We start from the raw sequence: 22,793 nt of genomic DNA on the forward strand, positions 1-22,793 counted from the left end.
AGGTCCTAGAATGATGGCAAATAACCCTTGCTGGAGCTTTCTATATGCCTATAGCAGGCTTAGGACAGAAAAGAAAATCTACAATATGTGGAACAAAGGCACACCCCTCAGGTTTCAGAACTGCGAACATAGTGGAGGATGACTTCTCTACAATTTGTATAAACAGTCATTCAAATAGGGAATCCCGATTCCTAAAGATATTTAATGTACCTGACCTTACGGCTAAGGTTTAAAAAAAAGAAAACACACACATGCACACCCACATGCATATGCATATGTAACTGCTCTCCCCTCGTATATGTACTTCAAAAACCTACTGACTGAGAAAATACCAATGTCTGCAATCACTCTCCAGGCCTGAAGACTGGAACCATGTCTATATCTTACACAGTTGCCTCATAACCATCATAAACTAGTTCTAGTCTAGGGAATTTTCTATTTATCATGTGTTACGGTCCACCTCTCTACAGAGAGGAGGGGGCCACCTATTCAAACAAGTCTCAGTTTGCGCCATCAATTTTCATAAAATGGTGACAGCCCAACCTATTACTTGGTGGGTTTAAAATTGAGGCTCTTTTACGGACAACAGAGACTGTGTACTCTGGGACTTTTCCAGAAAATACAATCTCTAAATGTCTGCAGAAGACCTTTAATCCAAAACCCAGTTATGAGGAAACAGAAAACAAATACGGGAACATACGAAACTGTCACAGACGTATCGCTGGAAGGAGGAAACGCAATCTCTCTGTTCCTTGCATTCCTGAATCAACTCAAACCATCAATAAGCTAGGTATTTGTACTGGTGGTTCGTAACTTTGGATGCACATTGGAATCACTGTAGGTGCTGATGCCTTGCTCCTCGGTTCCTCCACATTCCACAGATCCTGATCAAATTCTGCAACGGTTCTAAGCAGCCCAGGATGACAACCACTGACTTATGTGTCTTATGGACTTCCTCTTCCTAACCTGTGCTTTGGGTGTTACATCCTCTCTAGTGGCATAGCTTCGGTTAGCTTCCACATAGTGAAGTGGCCTAAGAAGTAGCTATATAGGGGCTCCTGGGTGCCTCAGTCGGTTAAGAGTCTGACTTCGGCTCAGGTCGTGATCTCACGGTTTGTGAGTTCAAGTCCTGTGTTGGGCTCTGTGCTGACAGTGTGGAGCCTGGAGCCTTGCTTCAAATTCTGTCTCTCTCTCTCTCTTTGTCCCTCCCCAACTCATGCTCTATTTCTCTCTCCCAAAAATGAATAAACATTAAAAACAAAAAAATGCCTTTCTTAAAAAAAAAAAAAAAAGAAGAAGTAGCTATATAAAATTCACGACTCTATTTTCTGCAGGGAAATTTTGAGGTGTTGTTCAAGATGACATTCTTCACATCCTAAGTCCCATAAGAGAAATTTCTTTAAATCTAACTGGTAAGGAAAACTCTACCTCTCTTGAGCAACTCAAGTACTTTGATCTTATGTGCAAAAATTATTTTGTAACGGATCATATTTCCCTTTTTGTTTTGACCACCAGCAAACGAAAATCCCAGTTCAATAAACATGCAGGACATCATGGCATTAACTTTTGTTTGGGCCTCATTCATTCTGTTTCCTTTGCTCTGACTTTTAAAAAGTTGTCACTTTATAATATTGACTGTAAAATAGTAAGCTGCCTCCAGTCAATTTTCGATGTGGGGAGATATAATAATTAGCTCTCATTCACATTCCCCACATACTTTTGAACTATAAAAAGCCAATAATGCGACTAATGTGACTAAAATCCATGTAAACAGTAACAACTCTTCTTTGGGTTTCGTTTGTTTGTTTGGTGGGGGAGATGATACATTGATGGATATACAGACAGGTTAGGTAGGTAGGCAGGTAGGTAAGTAGACAGATAAATCTGCTTCAAAATATGGGAGCTCCTTTATAAGCACGGCTAAGAAAGGCAATTGATCAGAAATTTTTCTTTTATTCACTTACAACTATAACATTCAAAAACTGTTCTCCAGTCATCAGTATCAAGCAGAATAAGTGATACCAACACTGAGTCAAGAGAAACTTCATAGGGCTATTTCCCTGCCACATGTTATGGAAACAGGAATTCTAAATGCATGACTGTTCACATGGATTCTGTATCTATTCAAATTGTGCATTCCTAATTCTATGCTTTATCCCCTAATCCATCACCCAACCACCGCAAACCTCCTCAATTCTTCTGCAAATATCCAACATTATTATTCTTTCTTGCTAATTCCTAGAGGATTCTTTCCTTACATGCTTTTGTGGAAACACTACAAAGGAAAAATATGCTTATGAGAATGTATTGTTCCATTCACTGAAATCCCCAATGTAAATAAACCAACCCTTGGCCACCAATAACTCAAAAACAATTAACATGTATTTCTTGAGAGGCATCTCTAAAAAGAGAATTGGAAAATATTTGCCTACATTTTAATATAAATAACACCCCTCAGTCACATCTCCAAGTTGACAGAAGAGGTTCTGTCACAACGTCCAGTTGACAATGAAGCTGAAAAAGGGCAAAACCAAGCTTCAAATCTAGATTTGTTAACTCATCTGGATTACTCCACTTTAGATCATGACCTCTAGTTTAGAAACTCCACAGAATGAAACTGCCCCACATATGCCCCATTAACTACTCTAGAGAACTGATGCAAATCTTTTCCTCATTAACATAAAAAAAATTTCTAATGATTTTTCCTAAAATATGCCATACATTTCTCAAAAAGGAAAATCATATACCCACAGAATTTTACATTAGAAAGGAACCTTAGAATTAAGTATTTCCCATTCATAGATTCTTTGTTGAATATTTCCCATTCAAAAATCATTAATTCTTAAACACCACAAATGATTGTACGAATGGTGCAAGTTAATCTGTAAATATTTAGCTGTAACCTCAAGATTCATTCAAAACTCATACTTGAGTAACTTTATTATTTTCTGTTCTCTATTATGAATATTTAGAGTTGTTTCCTATATAACTGAAAATTATATCATTTGAAATTCCTTTCTTTCTTTCTTTCTTTCTTCCTTTCTTTCTTTCTTTCCTTTTGTGGCAGTTGCTAAATATCAAGCTAAGATAAAGTCTTTACAATGTATCCTGGAATTCCTGGAACATGGGACATTTTTGAATGATGTGATTAAGGCTTATTGAATCTACTGAAATGATATTACAGACTGTCTAACCTGTACCAGCCACTGTTCTGGGCACTGGGGATACACTACACATTCTATGGGATGAGATGGAGACGGAAGGTAGGCAATAATAAAGGAAGCAAAGTACAGTTTGCTGGAAGGTGGTGAGAAGAGAAATAAAGCAGGCAAGAGGAATACTGAGTGTTGACAGAGCAGAAAAGGGGAGCAGGCTGCGACTGTTAGAGAGGATACAATGGAAGGACCCACTAAGGTGGCAGTTGAGCAAAGACTTGAAAGAGATGAGGGAGAAGGACATGTGAAGAAGACGGATGGATGGATGGATGATGGATGGATAGATAGACAGAGGCATACAGAGATACACAGGCATACATAGGTATGTAGGTAGGTAGATGATAGACAGATAGGCAGACACATACACAGACACACACACAGGTTGAGGGGCTAGGGCATTCTAAGCAGGAAGAACAGCAAGTACAAAGCTCCCAACACCCAAGTGTGTTAACAGTTAATTGGAATCTTATTCTAATTATCCATCCTGCTTTAATACCCTATTTAATGCCTTCAAAGAGTTGGTTGACATTGAATTTTAACCATATCTTTGGATACACTGACTTACAAATATTGACAATGAGCAAGATACTGAATTTGGTACCCTTGAATCATTCAAAGAAAACAGAAAGTTTACCCTGTTCCCAAAAGGCGATCCTGTGTTGTAGGTAAAACAAGATATATAGACATAAGAACATTGATTTGCTTTTTAATAAATGCTTAGAGATACATAAACTGGAACTTGCTTTTTATATTCAATAAAACTGTAAAAAAAAAAAAAAAAAGTATACTTGTCCAGATTAAGAGGATACAAGAAAAGTATATAAAGGATATACTTCAAGTATTTTTGCAAGTACTTGGATCATGACCAAAATTAACAAGAGAATCATACAAATTTGTAAGTAAAATTCAGAAGTAACATATTATCTACATTGTATAATATGAAAATACAAAGGGACATTATATTGGGGGTTGAAGAGATGGGTTTTGGTTTGCCTACCATGAAAATCAAGATAATTGCCTTAAAAATAAGAATTATAGTTCTGTAATCATTTCTAAAATGTTAATACTTCTTCACCTTCCATCTTTGGCTACATCCGTATTTGCAAAAGAGAATTTAACTAAAGTTATCCTGTAAGCACAGCTTAAACTCCCCAGTACAGGGGAAACTGAGTTTTATTTATTCACCACCCATCTGAAAAAGACTTGAATCCAAAAAAATTAACACTGCACTGGCTTAAATTTCAAAGCTTGTTAGAACTATTCTGCCACAATTCCCAATAGATGAATATGTAATTAATACAGACAAGGTCAGCATCAAATTTTCTAAGACTCCCGGTAAACATGTTGGTTCTAAGAAAATAAAAAATATGGGAGTTGCACCAAAGACAGATATATTGCCATAAACTATCAAAGCATGTAAACACATCTTCAAATATTCGCATATTAACTACTCCTGTAAACAAGAACAATGAAATGTGACACTATTAAAAACCCTTGTTCATAATAAACCAATATGCCACTAGCCTCTATGCTGAACAGCAATGTGAAAGAAAAGGAATAACAACAGAAACATGAAAAATGAGTGAATGGTTTTACTTCTGTAGTTTAAATGCATTCACCCCAGGTTGGGTATAGAGATTACTTACAAAATAAATAAAAACTAACAACTGTAAAAAAAAGATAAAATCCTAAAAATAAGATAAACTGCATCCAAATAAGATTAAAGTGGAAACGTGAAAATGCACCCTAATTACAGTCCTTACAAGGAAAAATTACATGAAAGAGGATCTGTTTTCTTTCTAAATTCTATTACCAAACTCCTATTTAAATTCACACAGAAGTTTGCTTTACACAATACCTGTGAGTTCAGTTATGAAATAGTAATAACCCTACTGAAATGAACAGATGATCCTAGCAAACAGGGGGTCCTGCAACACATTTACCAAATCCCATCACTTATTCCCCTTCCTGGGTACGTGGGAGAAAGTACCTCCCAGCTACCTTTGCAGTTAGGCTGAGCCATGTGACCTCACACCGAGTGCCCCGGGCCAGAGAACGAGGCCTGACTGTGCTCTCTCTTCATCTTCCACAGCAAAGTTAAGAGTCATGTGTTGTGGCTGTTAACAACTCTAAGCTAAAAGCAGCTTGGATATGTGTGACCACTTGCAGGAGAGCCTCTGAGGAAATCCCCTCATCAGACGGGGGCTATTAGTGAGACACAAACTTTCACGTGTTCCATCTTGAGATGTGAAGGTTTGTTACCGAAGCATAACCTGCCTTATTTAGCCTATAACCCTGATTTTCACTAGGACAGTCAAAAATTTTGTTAGCAACCGCACAGAATCGCTAAAGGTTAAAAATAAATAGGTGCTGAGACCCTAACGTGTACGTAACACTAGGCCTCCAAAGTGAGGTTTGGGTCCAGGACCTGACCAAGATGAGCCACTGGAGTATGGATATAAAATATTAGAACTTCTATTTTAATGTCTTTATTCATCTTTTTCCCCCTATACATGTGTATATTTTATAATGCACACAGCACATTTCCATGGTATTTACTTGAATAGTTAATTATGTGCTCAACCGTATATAAATATCCACACTAAATGGATCTTAAGACACGATCTTAAGGCAACAAAATAAGCATAGTGCATAGTCCCTGCTCAAAAGATGCTTCCTCTTGCTCAAGTCCAATACACAAATAGGAAACAATTAATGAAATATATAAGACAGCACACAATAATGTGCCATATAATCGTGATATGACGCATGCTGTGGAAAATAGGTGTTAGGGCCATGAAGTGGCCTTTTAGAAAGAAGCTGCAAAATGCAGGTGTACCCCTAAGAAAATGCAGGTGTGTTCCTGATACATGTTGAAAGAGGAGGAGCATGTGAGGATATAGAGAAGTGTGGAGCGAGAGTAACAAAATACAAGGCCAGTGGGACAGGACGGGAAAGGAGGAGAAACGAAAGCAACAGTGGGGCAGGCGGGAAGAGGCCAAGTAAAGGAGGGCTCACAACCAACTGATCACCAGCCACAACTTCATGCAAACTCAACTTCTCTAGTTCCACAGACAAAATCTTCACTTAAGACTGATTTTCATCGTCAAAGTTCTGGTCACAATCAATGCCAGATATGAACACCAAAGAAGAGTTGAAGTCCCTAAATATAAAAAAATGACAGATTCTCAAGTTTTAAGATAACAGTTATGCTACCTTAACTGTGCCTGCAAGACAAAGACTGATTCCCAATCATAGACACAATATTATTATAGTGAAAATTATGTTACATTATGAAAAGGAAGCAAATATGCAAAGCATTATATACCATTTCTATTTGTTTTAGGAACAACGCCCAACAAACACCCATACACATGTCGACACTTCCTCCTTTCTTATACCCACATTCCAGGTAATGAGTAATCAGATGGCAATGACTCATCCATATCATGTTATCTTAAACAGCCACATGTGTTCATTTGATAAATCTATGACTTAACATCTTTATACTTCAGTAACATTTTTAATGAGTTTTTCTGTGACCTCAATGGGATTCTGCCATTTTCAATGTCCTTGTTTTTATCCATAATGTTATTCACATGGGCAAGTTTTATATAAGCCTCCATTCTTAATAATGGACAAGACAGTTATAAACACAGAAGCAACAGCAACACTAAAGGACTGAATGTGAGGTAGGGCCTATGAACAGGAGAGTACATCTTTTGAAAGCAATCAAAGCAATAGCTTAAAAATTAGCAATTCTAAAGAAATATCCAAGAGCTCTTAGAGATCCATACTTTATGAAACTATAGAATACGAAAGTGGGAATGAATCCCTCTAATGGCAATCTAAAGTCTTAAAAAGGAGGCAACCTAAGCATATGCCTGCATGCATTTCCCAAAGGTAGAGAGATCCATGGTGCAAACCAGCCAAATCCTCCCTCCCTCCAGGTGTTTTCTAATTTTTTGCTGTTGAGGTGGACTGAAGGAACAAGATTAATAGAAAGTGTATGCGTTCTAATTTACTCCTCTATTGCTAATCTTTTTACATTAGGCCGAGCCATCTATAAGGCTTAGAATGTTCCTAATGTAACTGAGAATATGATTTTCAGACCACCAGCTGAACACCCACACAGCTAGACAGCAAACACTACCTCAAGGGAATGGCTTCATAGCCAAAGGAGTGTGCACCCTTTATGGAAGTCAATAATGGCTGAAATTCAGTATATTGATTTTGATGGTCTGTATCACATGTTCCTCCTCCTGAATAATATGATTGATCACCAATAGCAACTAGAGGTTCTGACATAAAACATAATGAATTAACATTTGTTTCCACTTATAAGTCATTTCAACATTCAGCCACTCACCACTCATTCATTAAAACACTGCATTTGTACAAATACATATTTAGGCATATTTAACAAGTCTGAACATTTTTTCCAGTTGGTGACTGAAAATGCAAGATGACAATTTTTCCAGACATATAAGCCTGTAATTTTAAGTACTGCCCTCATCTCAAATTCTCCTCCTATTACTTAGGAGTGACCTTCGTAACCCTTCAATACTCCCAAGGATTCAAGTAGACTGGTATCTGAATGTTTTATTTAAAAAAAAAAAGTTCTATATGTAGCTATCATCTCAACTCAAACACCTTTTGCCTTCCTAAGATTCCTGGTTCACTGTGCTGTAGCCCAAACTGGCCTATTGCTTTATCTTCTACATAGCTAGTTACTACACTATAGTGGCCACCTATTTCTAGAATTCCTTCTGCAAGACTCAACACAGATGGTGTCTTCAGAATCCCTGAAGCCACTAATTTTTCTGTACTTCCCACTTGTTCCTTGTCATTGCAAGTATGCTATTATAATAAAATGACCCATTTACGTAGCCATTCCCCACTCCCTCCAACTAGACTGGAAATTTCTTGAAGACAACGACCACGTGTGCCTTTTACACACAGTTTCTAACAAATAGTAGACCCCCAGATTCATTCATTCATCCGCTCACCCAACGAATATTTTATGGAGTGCCCGCTCTTTGTCAGGTGTTATTCCAACTGCTGTGGATACGTGGATGTGAGAAGTAAACAAAGCCCCTGCTCTCGTGGAGAGGGCATTCCAGCCCAGGAGACAAACAATAAAGACATCATGGCACCTGGGTGGCTCAGTCGGTTAAGCGTCCGACTTCAGCTCAGGTCATGATCTCACAGTCCATGAGTTTGAGCCCCACGTCAGGCTCTGTGCTGCCAGCTCAGAGCCTGGAGCCTGCTTCGGATTCTGTGTCTCCCTCTCTCTCTGCCCCTCCCCCACTCATGCTAGGTCTCTCGCTCTCAAAAATAAATAAGCACTAAAAAAACCCACCAAACAATACAGACATCAATGAATGAACACCTAGTGAAATGTCAGATAATGATTAATGAAGAAAAGTAAAATACTCTAAGGAGATGCCTCTTGGACACCCAAGGAGATACTGAAGAGTTGAATATGTTGAATCGCCAGGAGCTCAGGGGAGAAGTCCAAACTAGACACCTAATTCTGGGTGCATCAGCACACAGAGGGTATTTAAAGCCCACAGAGGCTTATGTAACCAATGCCTACAGAAGAGAAAAGTAAAGATCCAAAATCAGGCCCTCAGACGTGCTCACTTTCAGAGCACGAGGAAGAGGCACATCCAGGGGAGGCCAGACATGGAGCAGCCAGTGGGCTCGGGGAAAACAGGAAAGTGTGGAGGCCAGAAAGCCAAATTTTTAAAAGAGGATTTCAGGAAGGAATTGGTCATATTGTCAAATGTTACTGATATTTAAAGGGAGATAAGGGTTCAAAATTGACAGCTGGATTTGGCAACACGGAGGTCCCAAGTGATCTTGAAAAGAATAGCCATAGCTGAGTGGGGAGATAAAAGTCCAACCCAACAAGTATGTGCAACTTCTTCAAAGAGTTTTATGACAGAAGGAAACTGCTATAGCTAAGAGTCGTAGAATCACAAGAACCATTAGAGCATGTGGGTCAGTAGGAAGGGAACAGGGAGAAGGAAGAGTTGAGGATACAGTGGAGAGAAAATCCTCGAGTGATGTCCTTCAGGACTACAAGAAGGGCTGGATGGGATCCAGGGCCCATGTGGAGGGGGGCGCCTAAGCGGGGAGCTGACAGTTGGGTCTTTATGACATTCAGTGTTTATTGAGTTGAACTGGTGAACTACCCTTAAGATATTTCTTGGAAAAAGGAGGCGCACTGATTCCGGTTTCCAGGGCATCATACAGAAACTCCAGCAGCAACTTGGTTTCAGGAAGCTAACCCTCAAGAATGATGCATGCACATGTCCACATCTGTGGTGTAAGAAACGTATTTGGTCTCCTAGCACAGAGCTCTTAAAACCCTTGGAATTTCCTGAGCGATAGGAATGTTCTTTGTTATTCACAACAAGTGCCTTTCACCCACACCTGAGTTTATGCTACTGAGGTGACTCAAGGTGGACCCCCCGTGGCTCCGGGATGAAGGCTGCTAACCAGAAAGACCAAATGCATGATGAAACAGTGGGAACTTACAGTCCCATCTCCCCACCTCGGGGAAGGGAAGAAGGAGCAGCAGGCTGGGTTATAAAGACTTCCGAACAAGGAGATTCAGGGAGCTTCCGGGCTGGTGGAAGCAGTGATGTGTTGGCAAGCTGGCATGTCCAGAGAGGGCATGGAAACGGTGCACCCCTCCTCCACCACACTTGGTCCTATGCATCTCTTCCTTTTGGTTGTCCCTGAGTTCTCTCCTTTGTAATAAACCAACAGATGTAAAGTGTTTTCCGAGTTCTAGGCGTCACCCTAGCAAATTACTGAACCTAAGGAAGGTTGTGGAAACCCCCAAATTTGTGATCAGCTGAGCAGAAGTGTGGGTGGCCGGGGCACTCCACTCGCAGCAGGCATCCAAAGCAGGGATGTGAGGCCCTGGCCTGGGAAACCCGCCCCAAATCTGAGTCGTGTCAGAATTGAAGTGGATGGTTAGACACCCGGTTGGTGTCCCCACTTCCACGTGGGGACGTGGGATCCCTGAGACGGGCTGGGGCTGGGAAGGAAGCACATTTTGGACAGTGTAGCGGCAAGAAGACCCCTGCTGGGGCTGGTACACTAGGGCTGTCTATCCCAGGACAGCCCCAGGACGCACCCCTGCCTCTCCAGTCTCCAAAGTGTGGGACCCGACACGCTTCACTAAACTCTGTTTCCATTATCTCTGGCTTTGCTAACTGCCCCAGACTGGATCAGGACTAGTATTGGCTGACCCCTGTTTAGACAAACTCGACACAGCTCCCTTTGCCCTACCTACCCTGTCCTGCTGCCACACAAGCCCCAGCAACAGACATGGCCATGCTTCTCATTTCGACAACAAAGGGGGTGCCCCCAGCCACCTACCCTAAACACACTCTCTCTAGACAGGGCTCCCCACACGGGCTCCAACTATAGTTCTCTTTTGGGAGTAAAATGTTAGATTAATCATTTTCAGGGCTGAGGCCTCAGTGCCACTCCTTTGGATGAAATAGATCTTTTCTATAATGTTGGAGAATTTCTCAGGGCCTGTCAAAGACCTGTAACACTCCAGCAGGAAGAAACCTATTTTGCTAAGAACCAAGCTTTTCCGGGGTGCCTGGGTGGCTCAGTCGGTTAAGTGTCCGACTTCGGCTCAGGTCATGATCTTGCATTCCATGAGTTCGAGCCCTGCGTCGGGGTCTGTGCTGCCAGCTCAGAGCCTGGAGCCTGTTTCAGATTCTGTGTCTCCCTCTCTCTGACCCTCCCCCATTCATGCTCTGTCTCCCTCTGTCTCAAAAATAAACATTAAGGGGTGCCTGGGTGGCTCAGTCGGTTAAGCGTCCGACTTCAGCTCAGGTCATGATCTCACGGTCCGTGAGTTCGAGCCCCGCGTCGGGCTCTGGGCTGATGGCTCAGAGCCTGGAGCCTGTTTCAGATTCTGTGTCTCCCTCTCTCTCTGCCCCTCCCCCATTCATGCTCTGTCTCTCTCTGTCTCAAAAATAAATAAACGTTAAAAAAAAAAACATTAAAAAAAAAAAAAACATTAAAAAAAATTTTTTTAATTAAAAAAAAAAAAAAAGAACCAAACTTTTCCCTTTAAGAGGGTATCAGTGACATAACCATGCATGCTGGGTAGCATGTGTGCTAGGCATTGCCAACAGACTTCTCAAAATAAACTTCCAAGTCTCAGATGTGCACTTTGTGAGAAGTGATATAAATTTTCATTAGGGATCTAGAAATTAGGACTCTGAGACTTCTCAGACATACAGAAACAATGATTTTCATGATAAACTCATTCTGGTGGCATAGATCCAACCTTCCAACTTTAGTTTAGAAAGGTTCTTAATCTGAAAGAGAAATTAGTTGAGGTGTCTTTCTGCCAGGAATATATACCCAATAAAACAATAAACTGAGGGGCACCTGGGTGGCTCAGTCGGTTACGTGTCTGACTGGACTCCTGATTTCCGCTCGGGCCAAGATCTCACAGTCTGTGAGTTTGAACCCTGCGTCGGGCTCTGCACTGACAGCATGGAGCCTGTTGGGGATTCTCTCTCTCCTCTCTCTCTGCCCCTCTCCCTCTCACTTGTAGGCGTGTTCTCTCTCTCAAATAAATAAACTTAAAAATAAGATAAACTGAGAATAAAGGCTTGGGCATCAAAGGTTGGAAGTCAGTACACGGAGCTTTGTAAAAACTGAGTTTGGGCTAGGCCCAGAAATGGTCCTTCTCACCACGAACTCAGGAAGCCTTCAGCTGAACAGCTGTCCTTCACCCACCTCCACGGCACAGCTGTACGGCTAATATGAAACTCCACAGTCTCTCCAAATCAAGAAGTTTTCAAATCCATGGTTGTCCAGAATCAAACAAATGTCTGGCAAGACTAAAAGCAAGCACGGTGACTGCCTTCTGCTCATCGTGAGCCATGAGAGTCGTGCAGAAAGGTACAAGGCAATTCCAACTCTTTTCATGGCGTTGTCCTTCCACAGAAATGTCAGCTTAAGGAGCCTACACCAGAACTCCAGATGGAGTGCGGACTCTGTCAAGCCACTCACGCTGGTCACAGGTCCGCACAGATGCAAAATCTTCCAGATGACAACCTATCGGCTCCTGACGCAAACTACCCGAGAGAACGGGAACCAACCGTGCTTTCTAAGAAAACTATCTACATTCACTTTGTCTTCCACAAAAGCTTCCTTGCCTTTGCTCTGTCGGTTTCCCTCCTAACTGATGGCTGCAACAATCTGGGTTTCTATATACTTAAGTCAGAAGACTGTCTCCCCATCAAGGAGACAGGAATTTTATCTGCTTTGCTCACAACTGCATCCAGGGCCGGACAGAGAGCCTGGCACAGGGGGAGTGCTCGATAAATATTTGCTCAGTAAATGAGTAACTTTCCTAAAGCAGTAAGTGGAAAGAATGCTAAATGGGAAAGCCCCACATCTGTTTCTGCAAGTGGTTTTTGGAGAGGTACAGAACCAATCAGAGGCTCAGTTACTCCAAAAGTAAGATGAGAGAAATAATACAAAAGCCTCAGCAACATGGTATCGCATCAACTAACTTTCTCTCTCTGTCTCTCCTTAAGAAAGCACTTTCACACTCTGATACACAAGCAACCTCTATGAGAATTCAGGATCGAACTGTCATAAGAGTTCTCAAAATAAATACAATTTTATTCACAGAATGTCAAGTCGGCTGCAGAGAAAAAATACTGATATCCTAAAAGGGACAACATCTGGATCTTCTGTCCTGGACCTTTATCCTAAGCTTTGGACACTCACAGCACTAGTATATTTTGAAATACAGCCAGAAATGTTCTTTATAACATTTATCTGGTTTACCTTGAGTAAAAGGATAACAGAAGAAACAAAGACTCAAAACACACAAGCCTTCCAGCAATGTCATTCTACGGGTGATGGCATGTGCTCCTATAAAATCAATCTGGCACTGAATTAGGGGTCAAAAGCTCCCTAGTGACAGAGGGCTCATGTCTGGACCACTGACATGAGCACTGTCCAAATCCTCCATTACTTTCTCATTTTTAGGTGAGAATAACAAAATTTTTCAAAGCCTTAAGCCAGTTTTCTCCATTTTTAAAACTTGTTGCAGGGGTTTTTTTCATTTACTAAAAGGGAAAGACTGCTTGCTTCAAACAGTGCTTGTAATGCCCCGAGTAATATGGCTACCACATTATATCCTAAGCTACGGACACATTTCAGCTTTCTCTTGGGTTGTGACCACCTGAAGGGGTTGCTGGCTGGGGCTACAACACACTCTTCCTTCTATGTCACCATGTCCCTTGGCTAGACACGTCAGGAAAGTGCTCTGTATCATGAATAAATTGGATCTGAACACCCAGGGTTGAAGGGCACCATAAAAATACTATTTTAGCTTACTTCTTTTATAAGAATGTGAAGAAGTTCCCATTATACTCCATGAAATTTTGAACACTGTAAATATCCTACTAAGAATAGTTTTATTTCATTGAATTGCCAGAGATGAGATAACACAAGTAAAATGTAATGAAAAATTATAAAAGCTCTTTTGCTCTATTGTCACTGAACTCTTAAGAGAAAAAGCACTGAGAGAGCCACAGAGATATGCAGGACAAGGTTCCTGATCTACAGTAACTTCCATCTCATTAAAGAGGATGACACAGAGACACAACAAACCGCAGTAAGAAAAGTGGGGTGTGGGATCACAGGTGGTTCCGGTAACTCAGAGGCAGGAGAAGTCACTTGTGGTTTGGGCTTTCAGACAGACCCGAGGAGACTGGCGAGGTTTTAACAACAGAGATGGGTATGCAGCAGGAGGAGAGGAAAGGAGGAGACATAAAAGGCTGGGACTCAGAAGGAGGTTGCATGAAGGAGGTTGCTGGTGTGTGGGGGCCTGGAGAAGAGCGCTAACTGAGGCCAGACGGTGCGGAGCTTGAATACTAAGCCACGGAACTTGGGAGTTCACTCAACTAGTAATAGGGAGCCCAGGAAGGCTTCTGGGAAGGGAAGTAGCATGTGCTGATTTTAGGAGGATCCACAGAATGGTAATAAAGTGGTATCTAGGGCTGCAAGATCACAAAGCAATCATCCACCAAAAGGAAGTGGATTTGGTAAATAAAATCTCAGAAGGTGTATTGTCCTGGTGCTGTTCTGAATGGGAAGAGATTAAGTAGGTCGATTAGTCTCCTCATCGCTCCTGCCATTCTTTCCCATTTATGAGGTTCTGTGGTCTGAGGCAGTTCTCCATGAATGCAGTTCGTGAGTTACCTGGAACGTACTAAGTCCTCACTGGGACGTGGTAAAAAAATTCCTTATGTGCAAAGAATTTGAAAATCACGTGGGAAAGACACTCCTTACACAAAGAGAAAGGCACGGTGTCATCTATGCTGCCCCGTGGAGCCCTCATTTCTCTGGGCATGCCCCCCAAGGATAGCCTGCTCAAGGGGTGACTCCAAACATAAAGGGGATAGGAGTTCAGAGAAGAGAGGAGAAGGGGTATGACAACATAAAACTACCTTTGAAAAGGAGTGTAGGTAAGAAGCCACTATTTAGTTTCATTTTACTCATTTATACATGTCCGCTATCTCAAAGTCCCATACTTACATGAAATGTAAATATTGTTCAGTTGTCTGGCATTTAAAGAAAGATAAGAGGCGCCTGGGTGGCTCAGTCAGTTAAGCATCCAACACTTGGTTTTGGTTCAGGTCACGATCTCTTGGTTCATGGGTTCGAGCCTCGCTTGGGCTCTGTGCTGACAGTGTGGAGCCTGCTTAGGATTCTATCTCTCCACCCCCTCTCTCTCTGCCCCTCTCCTGCCCACACACACATTCTTCTCTCAAAAATAAATAAACATTAAAAAATTTTGTTAAAAAAAATAAAGAAAGATAATTTCTGGACACCTTTAAAAACGTGAGTTGTAAAGGAAATATCTGGAGTTTCTGATGGCTCACAGCAAACAACAGGTCAAGTTAATTTCCAAATGTAATCTGAGGTAAATTAATTGGCAAAATTCTCAAAGTATATGTGGTCTGAGCAGCTATTTAAGATTTTTCTTCAAACTGGGACCAAATTCTTGAAATAGTTATGGCTAGAATGCATCAAAAGCCTAAACTAATCTTATCTTTTTTTTTTAAAGTGTATTTCTATTTACTTTTGAAAGAGTGAGAGAGAAAGCATGCCCACAAGTGGGGGAGGGGGGACAGAGAGAGGGAGAGAGAGACTCCCAGGCAGGCTCTGCACTGTCAGCCCAATGCAGGGCTCGAACCCACAAACCATGAGGTCATTGACCTGAGCTGAAGTCAGACACTTAACCCACTGAGCCACCCAGAGGCCTCTCGTTTTGTCTCGTATTACTGTAACAACTACTACCTGAGAATGTCAGATTAGGTTTTAGTAGGTAATCTAGGTATCACTGACCCTATTTCAGACACTGTCAGAGATGGACATTCACAAAGAATAATGCAGGAAAATGCCTTAAAGGAGAGGAAAATGTCCCACCATGGAGAAGAAACTGGGAAGAAAGAGCGTGTTAGAGGTTTGAAATGGGTCCCACACACAATTGTAATCACTGTGAATAGCAGCCACTATCAATTCACTACAGGGCCCATTCCATACAATTCACTACAGTGACCCATTCCATACTAAGCACTCTCCGTATGCCAGATAATTACCTAAATATCTACCAAACAGTTATCCCTCACAAAAAGCCTAGGAGTTAATAATTATTTTCCCATTCAACAGATCAAACTGCTTAATTTCTGAGTTGAAGTTTTTTTTCCATTTGCTCAAGATTACATAGTTCGCAAGTAAGTGGAGGAAGGAAGTGTTCAGCGTGTTCTCAGCACCGAACTTACTTTCGGATGCTGAGAATATTATGCTGAGCTGGCATGGCAGGTGAGGCTGACAGGAATCAAATAATCTCATAAAGCACAGTTAAATTGTAACTGTGACAAGGGCAATAATAGATCTGACCTTGGCCAGAGAGGGTGAGGGCAGGTTCTTCCCCGAGGAGGTCTAATGCAATCTGAGATCTAAAGGAAGAACAGGAGTTGCCTGGGGGAAAAGGGAGGGAAAAGCATTCCAGGCCAAGGCACAGAATATGCAAAGATGACACAGGTAGGAAGGAGTGAAGGAACAAAGGGAGATAGGAAAGGGGTGTGATCGATATCTCGGCAACTTCAGATTCATTAGGTAAACTTGGACCTTGCACAGTCACCCCATGCAGTGTTTTATAGACCATGGAAAAAAGTTTTTGTCACCTAACTCAATCTAATAAACATTTCTTGAGTTAAAAAAAAAAAAAATGATTTTGTTTTTATTCTAAGCACATTGGATATTTATTTTATAGCTGATTGTAGTTGTTTTCCTTGGGGAGTAAAAGGGGTAAACCAGGGATAGCAGTGCCACGCAGACTCTTAGAAATCTTTCAAGGGCAGGGATAAACATGGATATAACAGGGCGTGAACCTCTTCGTTCTAGAATAGACATCTATTATATATCTAAATATCCCCAAACTGGAAATTAAAGCTGCAAATGGAAGAAGGATGGTCTCTGGAGATAAACGGAGGCATAGCTAAGGTTACCCTGGAGGGCCTCGTGTGTGGACAGAAGTGCACAGCAAGAGTCCCTACCATGAAAAGGGCAGAATCCATTTCTGGCTGAGAGGCACAGCAGATGACTGTTTTCACAGCCTGGCTCCCCATCCATGAGCTGTGTGGCTTTGGTAAAACTTCCCCGTTTGTAACAGTATGTGCCTTACAGAATTATTTTGAGAATAAAATGAGTTATCATACACGTAAAGTATTTAGAGCAGTACTTGCACATGGTAAGTGCTCAATGAATACAAGCCATTGTTATATCATTAAGACTATTTGCAGTAAAGATCACGATTTGCGGGGCGCCTGGGTGGCGCAGTCGGTTAAGCGTCCGACTTCAGCCAGGTCACGATCTCGCGGTCCGTGAGTTCGAGCCCCGCGTCAGGCTCTGGGCTGATGGCTCGGAGCCTGGAGCCTGTTTCCGGTTCTGTGTCTCCCTCTCTCTCTGCCCCTCCCCCGTTCACGCTCTGTCTCTCTCTGTCCCAAAAATAAATAAAAAAACGTTGAAAAAAAAAAATTTAAAAAAAAAAAAAAAAGATCACGATTTGCAATAAGCAGTTAAGGAAAGGAAAACATGTGTAAATACACATCTAGGACAACATGTTCTCAAATGTGCATGTACTTAAGAATCACCTGGAAAGCTTGTGAAAAATGTACATTCCTGGTTTGTTAGAGGTAAGACCTAGGAAGCTAGATATTTCATAAGCTTCTAGGGGATTCTCACACAGCTTATCCAAGCATCTTATTTTGGGAAGCATGGCTTCAAGGCCGAGGATTTAAAATAAATATTCAGGCATCAAATAAAATATTTCACGACACGGACTTAACCTCAGGGATAACTTTATAAAACAAATTTCAAAGCAAAATGAAACAAGATGTACTTGCAAAATCTACTTCTGGAAGAAAACAGAATAATCAGAATCCACTTGACTGGTAAAATAGATAACATTTAGCTTTGAACAACCATTTTAAGGAATTATTTAAATCTTTAGTTCCAAACAGTCCAAAAACGTCACTATGCGCTCTATCAACAAGGGAAACATCTAAGACAGGGGTATGTATATCTTTTAATTATTAGCTTTTACTTTCTATCAAAGTCAACAGAGCCCATAGCTCATCTTCAATCACAGAGAGAAAATTCTTTTCTGCTAGAACACAACTGAAACTCTGCAGGCTCTTTCACTTTAGTGCAGGGTTTTTCAACCTTGGCACTATGTGATTATTGTAGATTATTATTTACAAAAATTCTTTACACTAACAAGCGACCTTCAGAAAAATCAAACAAGTGTCTAGCTTCAGGGAAGGTGAAATCATTGGTCTGATACACACATCTGGTGAAAAATGTCTGTGAAGATTATAAACTGAAGGTACTATTTCTTCCTCTTGCTCAAAAACCATTACACAACTCAACACTTGGGATCTTTCTGGATCCAACTTTATGAAAATGCTGCTTGGGCTCTTTAAAAGAATAAACAATGCACATTCTTGTTTTATTTGCAGAAATAATTAGCAGCAGCTGCTACTTACACAAAATTTTTAACAGAACATATTTTACATACTGAACCCAAATATTTCAGAACTTAAAGGGCCTGACGCCCAATGAAGTATTCTGTCTTTTTTTCTTTAAAATAAGGCAATAACAATTAACTTCCACATTCCTTTATCTAATTTTAAAAAATGACGAAAACATTTTCCTGAGACTCAAAGGAAACAGCTGGACACATCTGTCAACTACACATCTCTGGAGTGAAAGAGAAACTTAATGCTTTAATACCGTACTTACATGTGAGGGCTCAGCTCATAAAAATTTCTATTCCTGTAATCTTCCACTTTCTCTGGTGAATAAATGGGCAAGGACCGGTATGGGTTAACGGATATAACCACACTTCCAATATACGTCTGCAAAAGCAAGAAGAAAATATCCCCCATGATTACACAGGATGTATTTTAACAACTTAGGTCAGTATCTCATGGTTTCACCCTCTTGAAACACAAAACTATCTCTACTCCTTGACCATTCACACTTTTCAAGAACATTTAATATCTCTGAAGGCAGATGGCCAATAGTGTTCATTCATTTTGTTGATAAGTGGAAGGCATAGATTTGGACATTGAAAATACCTTTCAAAATAAATCTCCAGATTAATTTATGATCTTGGATAAGAGTTCTCCAAAATCCTGTGACGCTTGCCAAAAATTTCATCACCAGCCACAGCTAATTTTGAGCAACAGCTAGGCTCTCTCTTACTCATTAGAACTGGTGTTTCCTTCTCTCATCTTTAGCCTCCTGTTTGAGCCCACTGGAACCCAGGGCCTCCCTCCTCCTGAACCACATCCACACCTATCAAACAGGCCTCTACTTTGGCACTGCTCTTACCCCAGCCTGTCAATCTCTCCAAAGGGCTGAGACAGCGCCCAACTCCATTTGAGAGCCACAGTTATCCCTTGGGCCTTCAAACAACATAATTTCATATTATATGTACTGTAATATCAGAATTTAAATGTACTTTGTAAAGGAGGGTACATTTAATGTCGAATTTAAATTTAAGGTAGAATTTAAATGTACTTCTGGAGGGACCAATACTTTATTTTAGCACACATTAACCCTCTCACACTACAAACTGGAACACTATTAATCTTCCCTTCCATTTTGATCTGGAATTCCTGGCAAGCAAGAGTAGTCTGGTTCAGTTCATTTTGTACAAAGACTAGCACAATGCCACAAGCCAAAGTCACGTAACTGGAACTCATTTTAGTGGCTTCATTTTTCCTTTCAGTTTCAACATTACAGGGGACACTAACAAAAATACGTTAAGTGATAAAAACTGCTTTAAGAAAAAGGTGAAAGAAAAAAAAGAAGGGGAAAAAAAGTCAGCTCTAACTTCCCCACCTTTCCAGCGCATGCAACAAAAGGTGGCATTTTTAGAGCAACAAATTTGTCCAGTATTTCCATTACTGGATTCAAGACTGTCAAGATCTTTCCAGAAAATTGAACAGAATAGAAAGCAGTACGAACATTTTAACATTCTTTAACATTATGATTTCTTTCTAACATGGGTCACAATTATTTTAATTACAAAAGACTTCTCCCCCAACCTGGAAAACTGAACAGGTCATTTCTACACATACTTTTTCATCCTATCAAGCACAGACAAGACCACAGTTATGAAAGAAAACTCTGTTCCCACGCAAGCTTCTCCATTTATTTCTGGCATTCATTTCTGACATTCTATCACAAGGACCAATTAATCTGGCCTGACAAGAGATGACTCCAAGTTTCCTCACTTACCCCATTTGGACAGGACTTTTTCAAGAAGGTTTCTTCACACTCCAACCTACCTAGGCCAGCGGATGCTAGAGATGGAAATACTGTCTCACTAGCTTCGAACTAACACTAGCTACACTGGTAGATATGAAAATATAATGACTGGTTCTTCTTTTAGTATCTGTTGATTAAAAGATCGGCCTTCTTCAGTAGAAAAGTACATGACTCTCCTTTTTTAGGTAATTTCTTGAACACAACAATTGAAATACGTATTTGCTGTTGGCAGAGAAACCAATGATCAAGGTGCTCCCTAAAACCACACTTCACGGTGGCTAACCTCTTGATAAAAATCTGCCTCTATGGCATTCTTACAGAAAGAGCAAACTCTGCTACCTCAACCTCAAAATCAAAAACCACACTATTGAGTTAATATGTTTCTCTTTGTTACTTGTGACTTTTATACGTAACTGAATCGTGTGCTTTTTTTCCCCAGCTCTTTCCCTACCACCTAGAAAGGGCCTGACCTTTTAATGATGTCCCATAAATACTGGTTAACTGAATGACCAATGCAGACAGGGCCAGTTCATCTAAGAAAGTGACTCACGTGTAACTGTTCTTTTGTTGAAATATAATAGCAAGTACGTATACAGTGCCTAATATTTTATTAAACCTATATGCCACGTGTTGCCACTGAACAAATCTTTAAAGTATACCCTTTTCCCTCAGGCTCCTACTGTGGGATGTTGTTTGCAAAGATGGCGAGAACAATTCCTTCCACCCCTGCAGGCAGACCCCCTTGAAATGTGACTTTGCCACTCTTTCTATCAAGAGATACAGTTTACTCCTCCAGCTTTTCAGTTTGGACTTGTCTATGTGACTTGACTGTCAAATGTCCAATGGGACATTATAAGATGAGACACAAGGGGCACCTGGGTGGCTCAATCAGTTAAGCGTCCGACTCCGGCTCAGGTCATGATCTCACGGTTCGTGAGTTTGAGCCCCGCGTCAGGCTCTGTGCTGACAGCTCAGAGCCTGGAGCCTGCTTCAGATTCTGTGTCTCCCTCTATCTGCCCCTCCCTCACTCACACTGTGTCTCTATCAAAAAATGAATAAATGTTAAAAAAAAATTTTTAAAAATAAGATGAGACACAAGCAGAGGCTTGAATAGTACCTGTATAGGATGAACCCCCTTTTTATGGCTATGGCTGGAAGCCAGGATGTGAATGAACTTGAGCCACGTAGATGGCCAAGGTGCCCTGAATTGCACAGTCTGACAACCAACCATCAGACATATGATTGAGGCCATTCTAAGCCATCCAGTCCCAGTTAGGCCACCAGATGCCTAAGGTCAGATGTGTGATTCCAGGTGAGACCAGGAGAAAATACACCAAGCTGACATCAGCCCAAACTGCGATCCCAGAGAACTGTGCACAAATAAATGGTTGTTGTTTTAGGCCACTCATTTGGGGAGCTGGTTTGTTAACCCAGCAACAATTACTGATAGACCAACAGAGCTCAACAAATCAGTGAAGGGCAAGTTTTATCAATCTCAATAAGGAAACAGTAAAAGTAACTGCTATCTCTCCATTCTACTTTATGTATATGTTTCAGATATGTATCCTCTAATAGTGAATTCCTACTAGGTTTGTCCTCTACCATGACACCTGCCCTTACTGTTTATAAGGGTTTTTTCCTTGAAGGGTCTTTGTGCATTAATCGAAGATTTAAATATTCCCACACGTACCAAGAGAATAACTCAAATGTTCAGTCACAGTCCTCCTTTGTCTGAGACAGGAAAGAATCCCCAGCAGCAGCTGATTGGCTGGGTGGAGTTTACAGATCTACTCTGGTTTTAGGCAGCTATCCATTCTCCATTCAGGTAACTGCAATACCAGATTAAAACTCCCTTTTGGGGATCAGAACAACAGGGACCAGATAGTTCATGTTTACATCAATTAACACCTGGACTTACAATTGACAGACATTTTTTTTTTTTTTTTAACAAGCAACTGTATACTATTTAAAGTTAGTATCTTCTTATTGCACCATGGTCTAGAAAGAACTACAAACGAACTCATTAAGTAACCACCGGCATCAAGAGGTTGCAGATAAGACACAGAGTTTCTTAAAGTCAAGTACATAAAGGGGCACCTGGGTTGAGCGTCCAACTTCAGCCCAGGTCACGATCTTAGGGTTCGTGGGTTTGAGCCCCATGTCGGGCTCTGAGCTGACAGCATGAGCCTGCCTTCAATTCTGTCTCCCTCTCTCTCTGCCCCTCTCCAGTTCATGCTCTCTCAAAAATAAATTTAAAAAAAAAATTTTAATCTTAAAATTTTTAAAAAAGACAAGTACATAAAAGGGCTGGGTGTGTCCTTTTTATTCTGAATATGCCAAGGAGGAAAAAAAAGGAAACACAGAAATACTTACAAATCTTTACAAAAGGGAGCAGCAACAAGGGTCCATCCCTTGCCCCCTAGAGCTCCACTTACTTACTTGACTGGAAATAAGAGGTGCACAGATCCTGTGTCCATCAACAAACTACTACTACAGAGCTCAGATGGTGCCAGCACCAAGGGAGCCCACAGAAAGGTGTCTCACAGCCTACTTCATTTCCCAGCAGGCCACTTCTATGGCTGGGCTCACACTTCAGCCTTGTCCCTGTGCCCCAAAGGACTCGCACAGAGAAACTCCTACTGGAATCCAAAGGATGTTCTT

General features: G+C 41.0%; 1 protein-coding gene across 4 annotated transcripts in view; it reads right to left on the minus strand.

Annotated features, from left to right (window-relative positions):
- The window catches only part of MYO1B (myosin IB), a 189,540-nt gene that overhangs the window by 116,428 nt on the left and 50,319 nt on the right, over positions 1–22,793 (minus strand). For all 4 annotated transcript variants that reach the window (XM_058710880.1, XM_058710897.1, XM_058710887.1 and 1 more), the window contains exon 3: positions 18,597–18,712. In XM_058710880.1, the coding sequence (XP_058566863.1) occupies positions 18,597–18,712 (116 nt within the window). The remainder of the gene's footprint in view (positions 1–18,596; positions 18,713–22,793) is intronic.

The sequence above is a fragment of the Neofelis nebulosa genome, chromosome 2, assembly GCF_028018385.1.
Source record: "Neofelis nebulosa isolate mNeoNeb1 chromosome 2, mNeoNeb1.pri, whole genome shotgun sequence".
Lineage (NCBI taxonomy): Eukaryota > Metazoa > Chordata > Mammalia > Carnivora > Felidae > Neofelis > Neofelis nebulosa.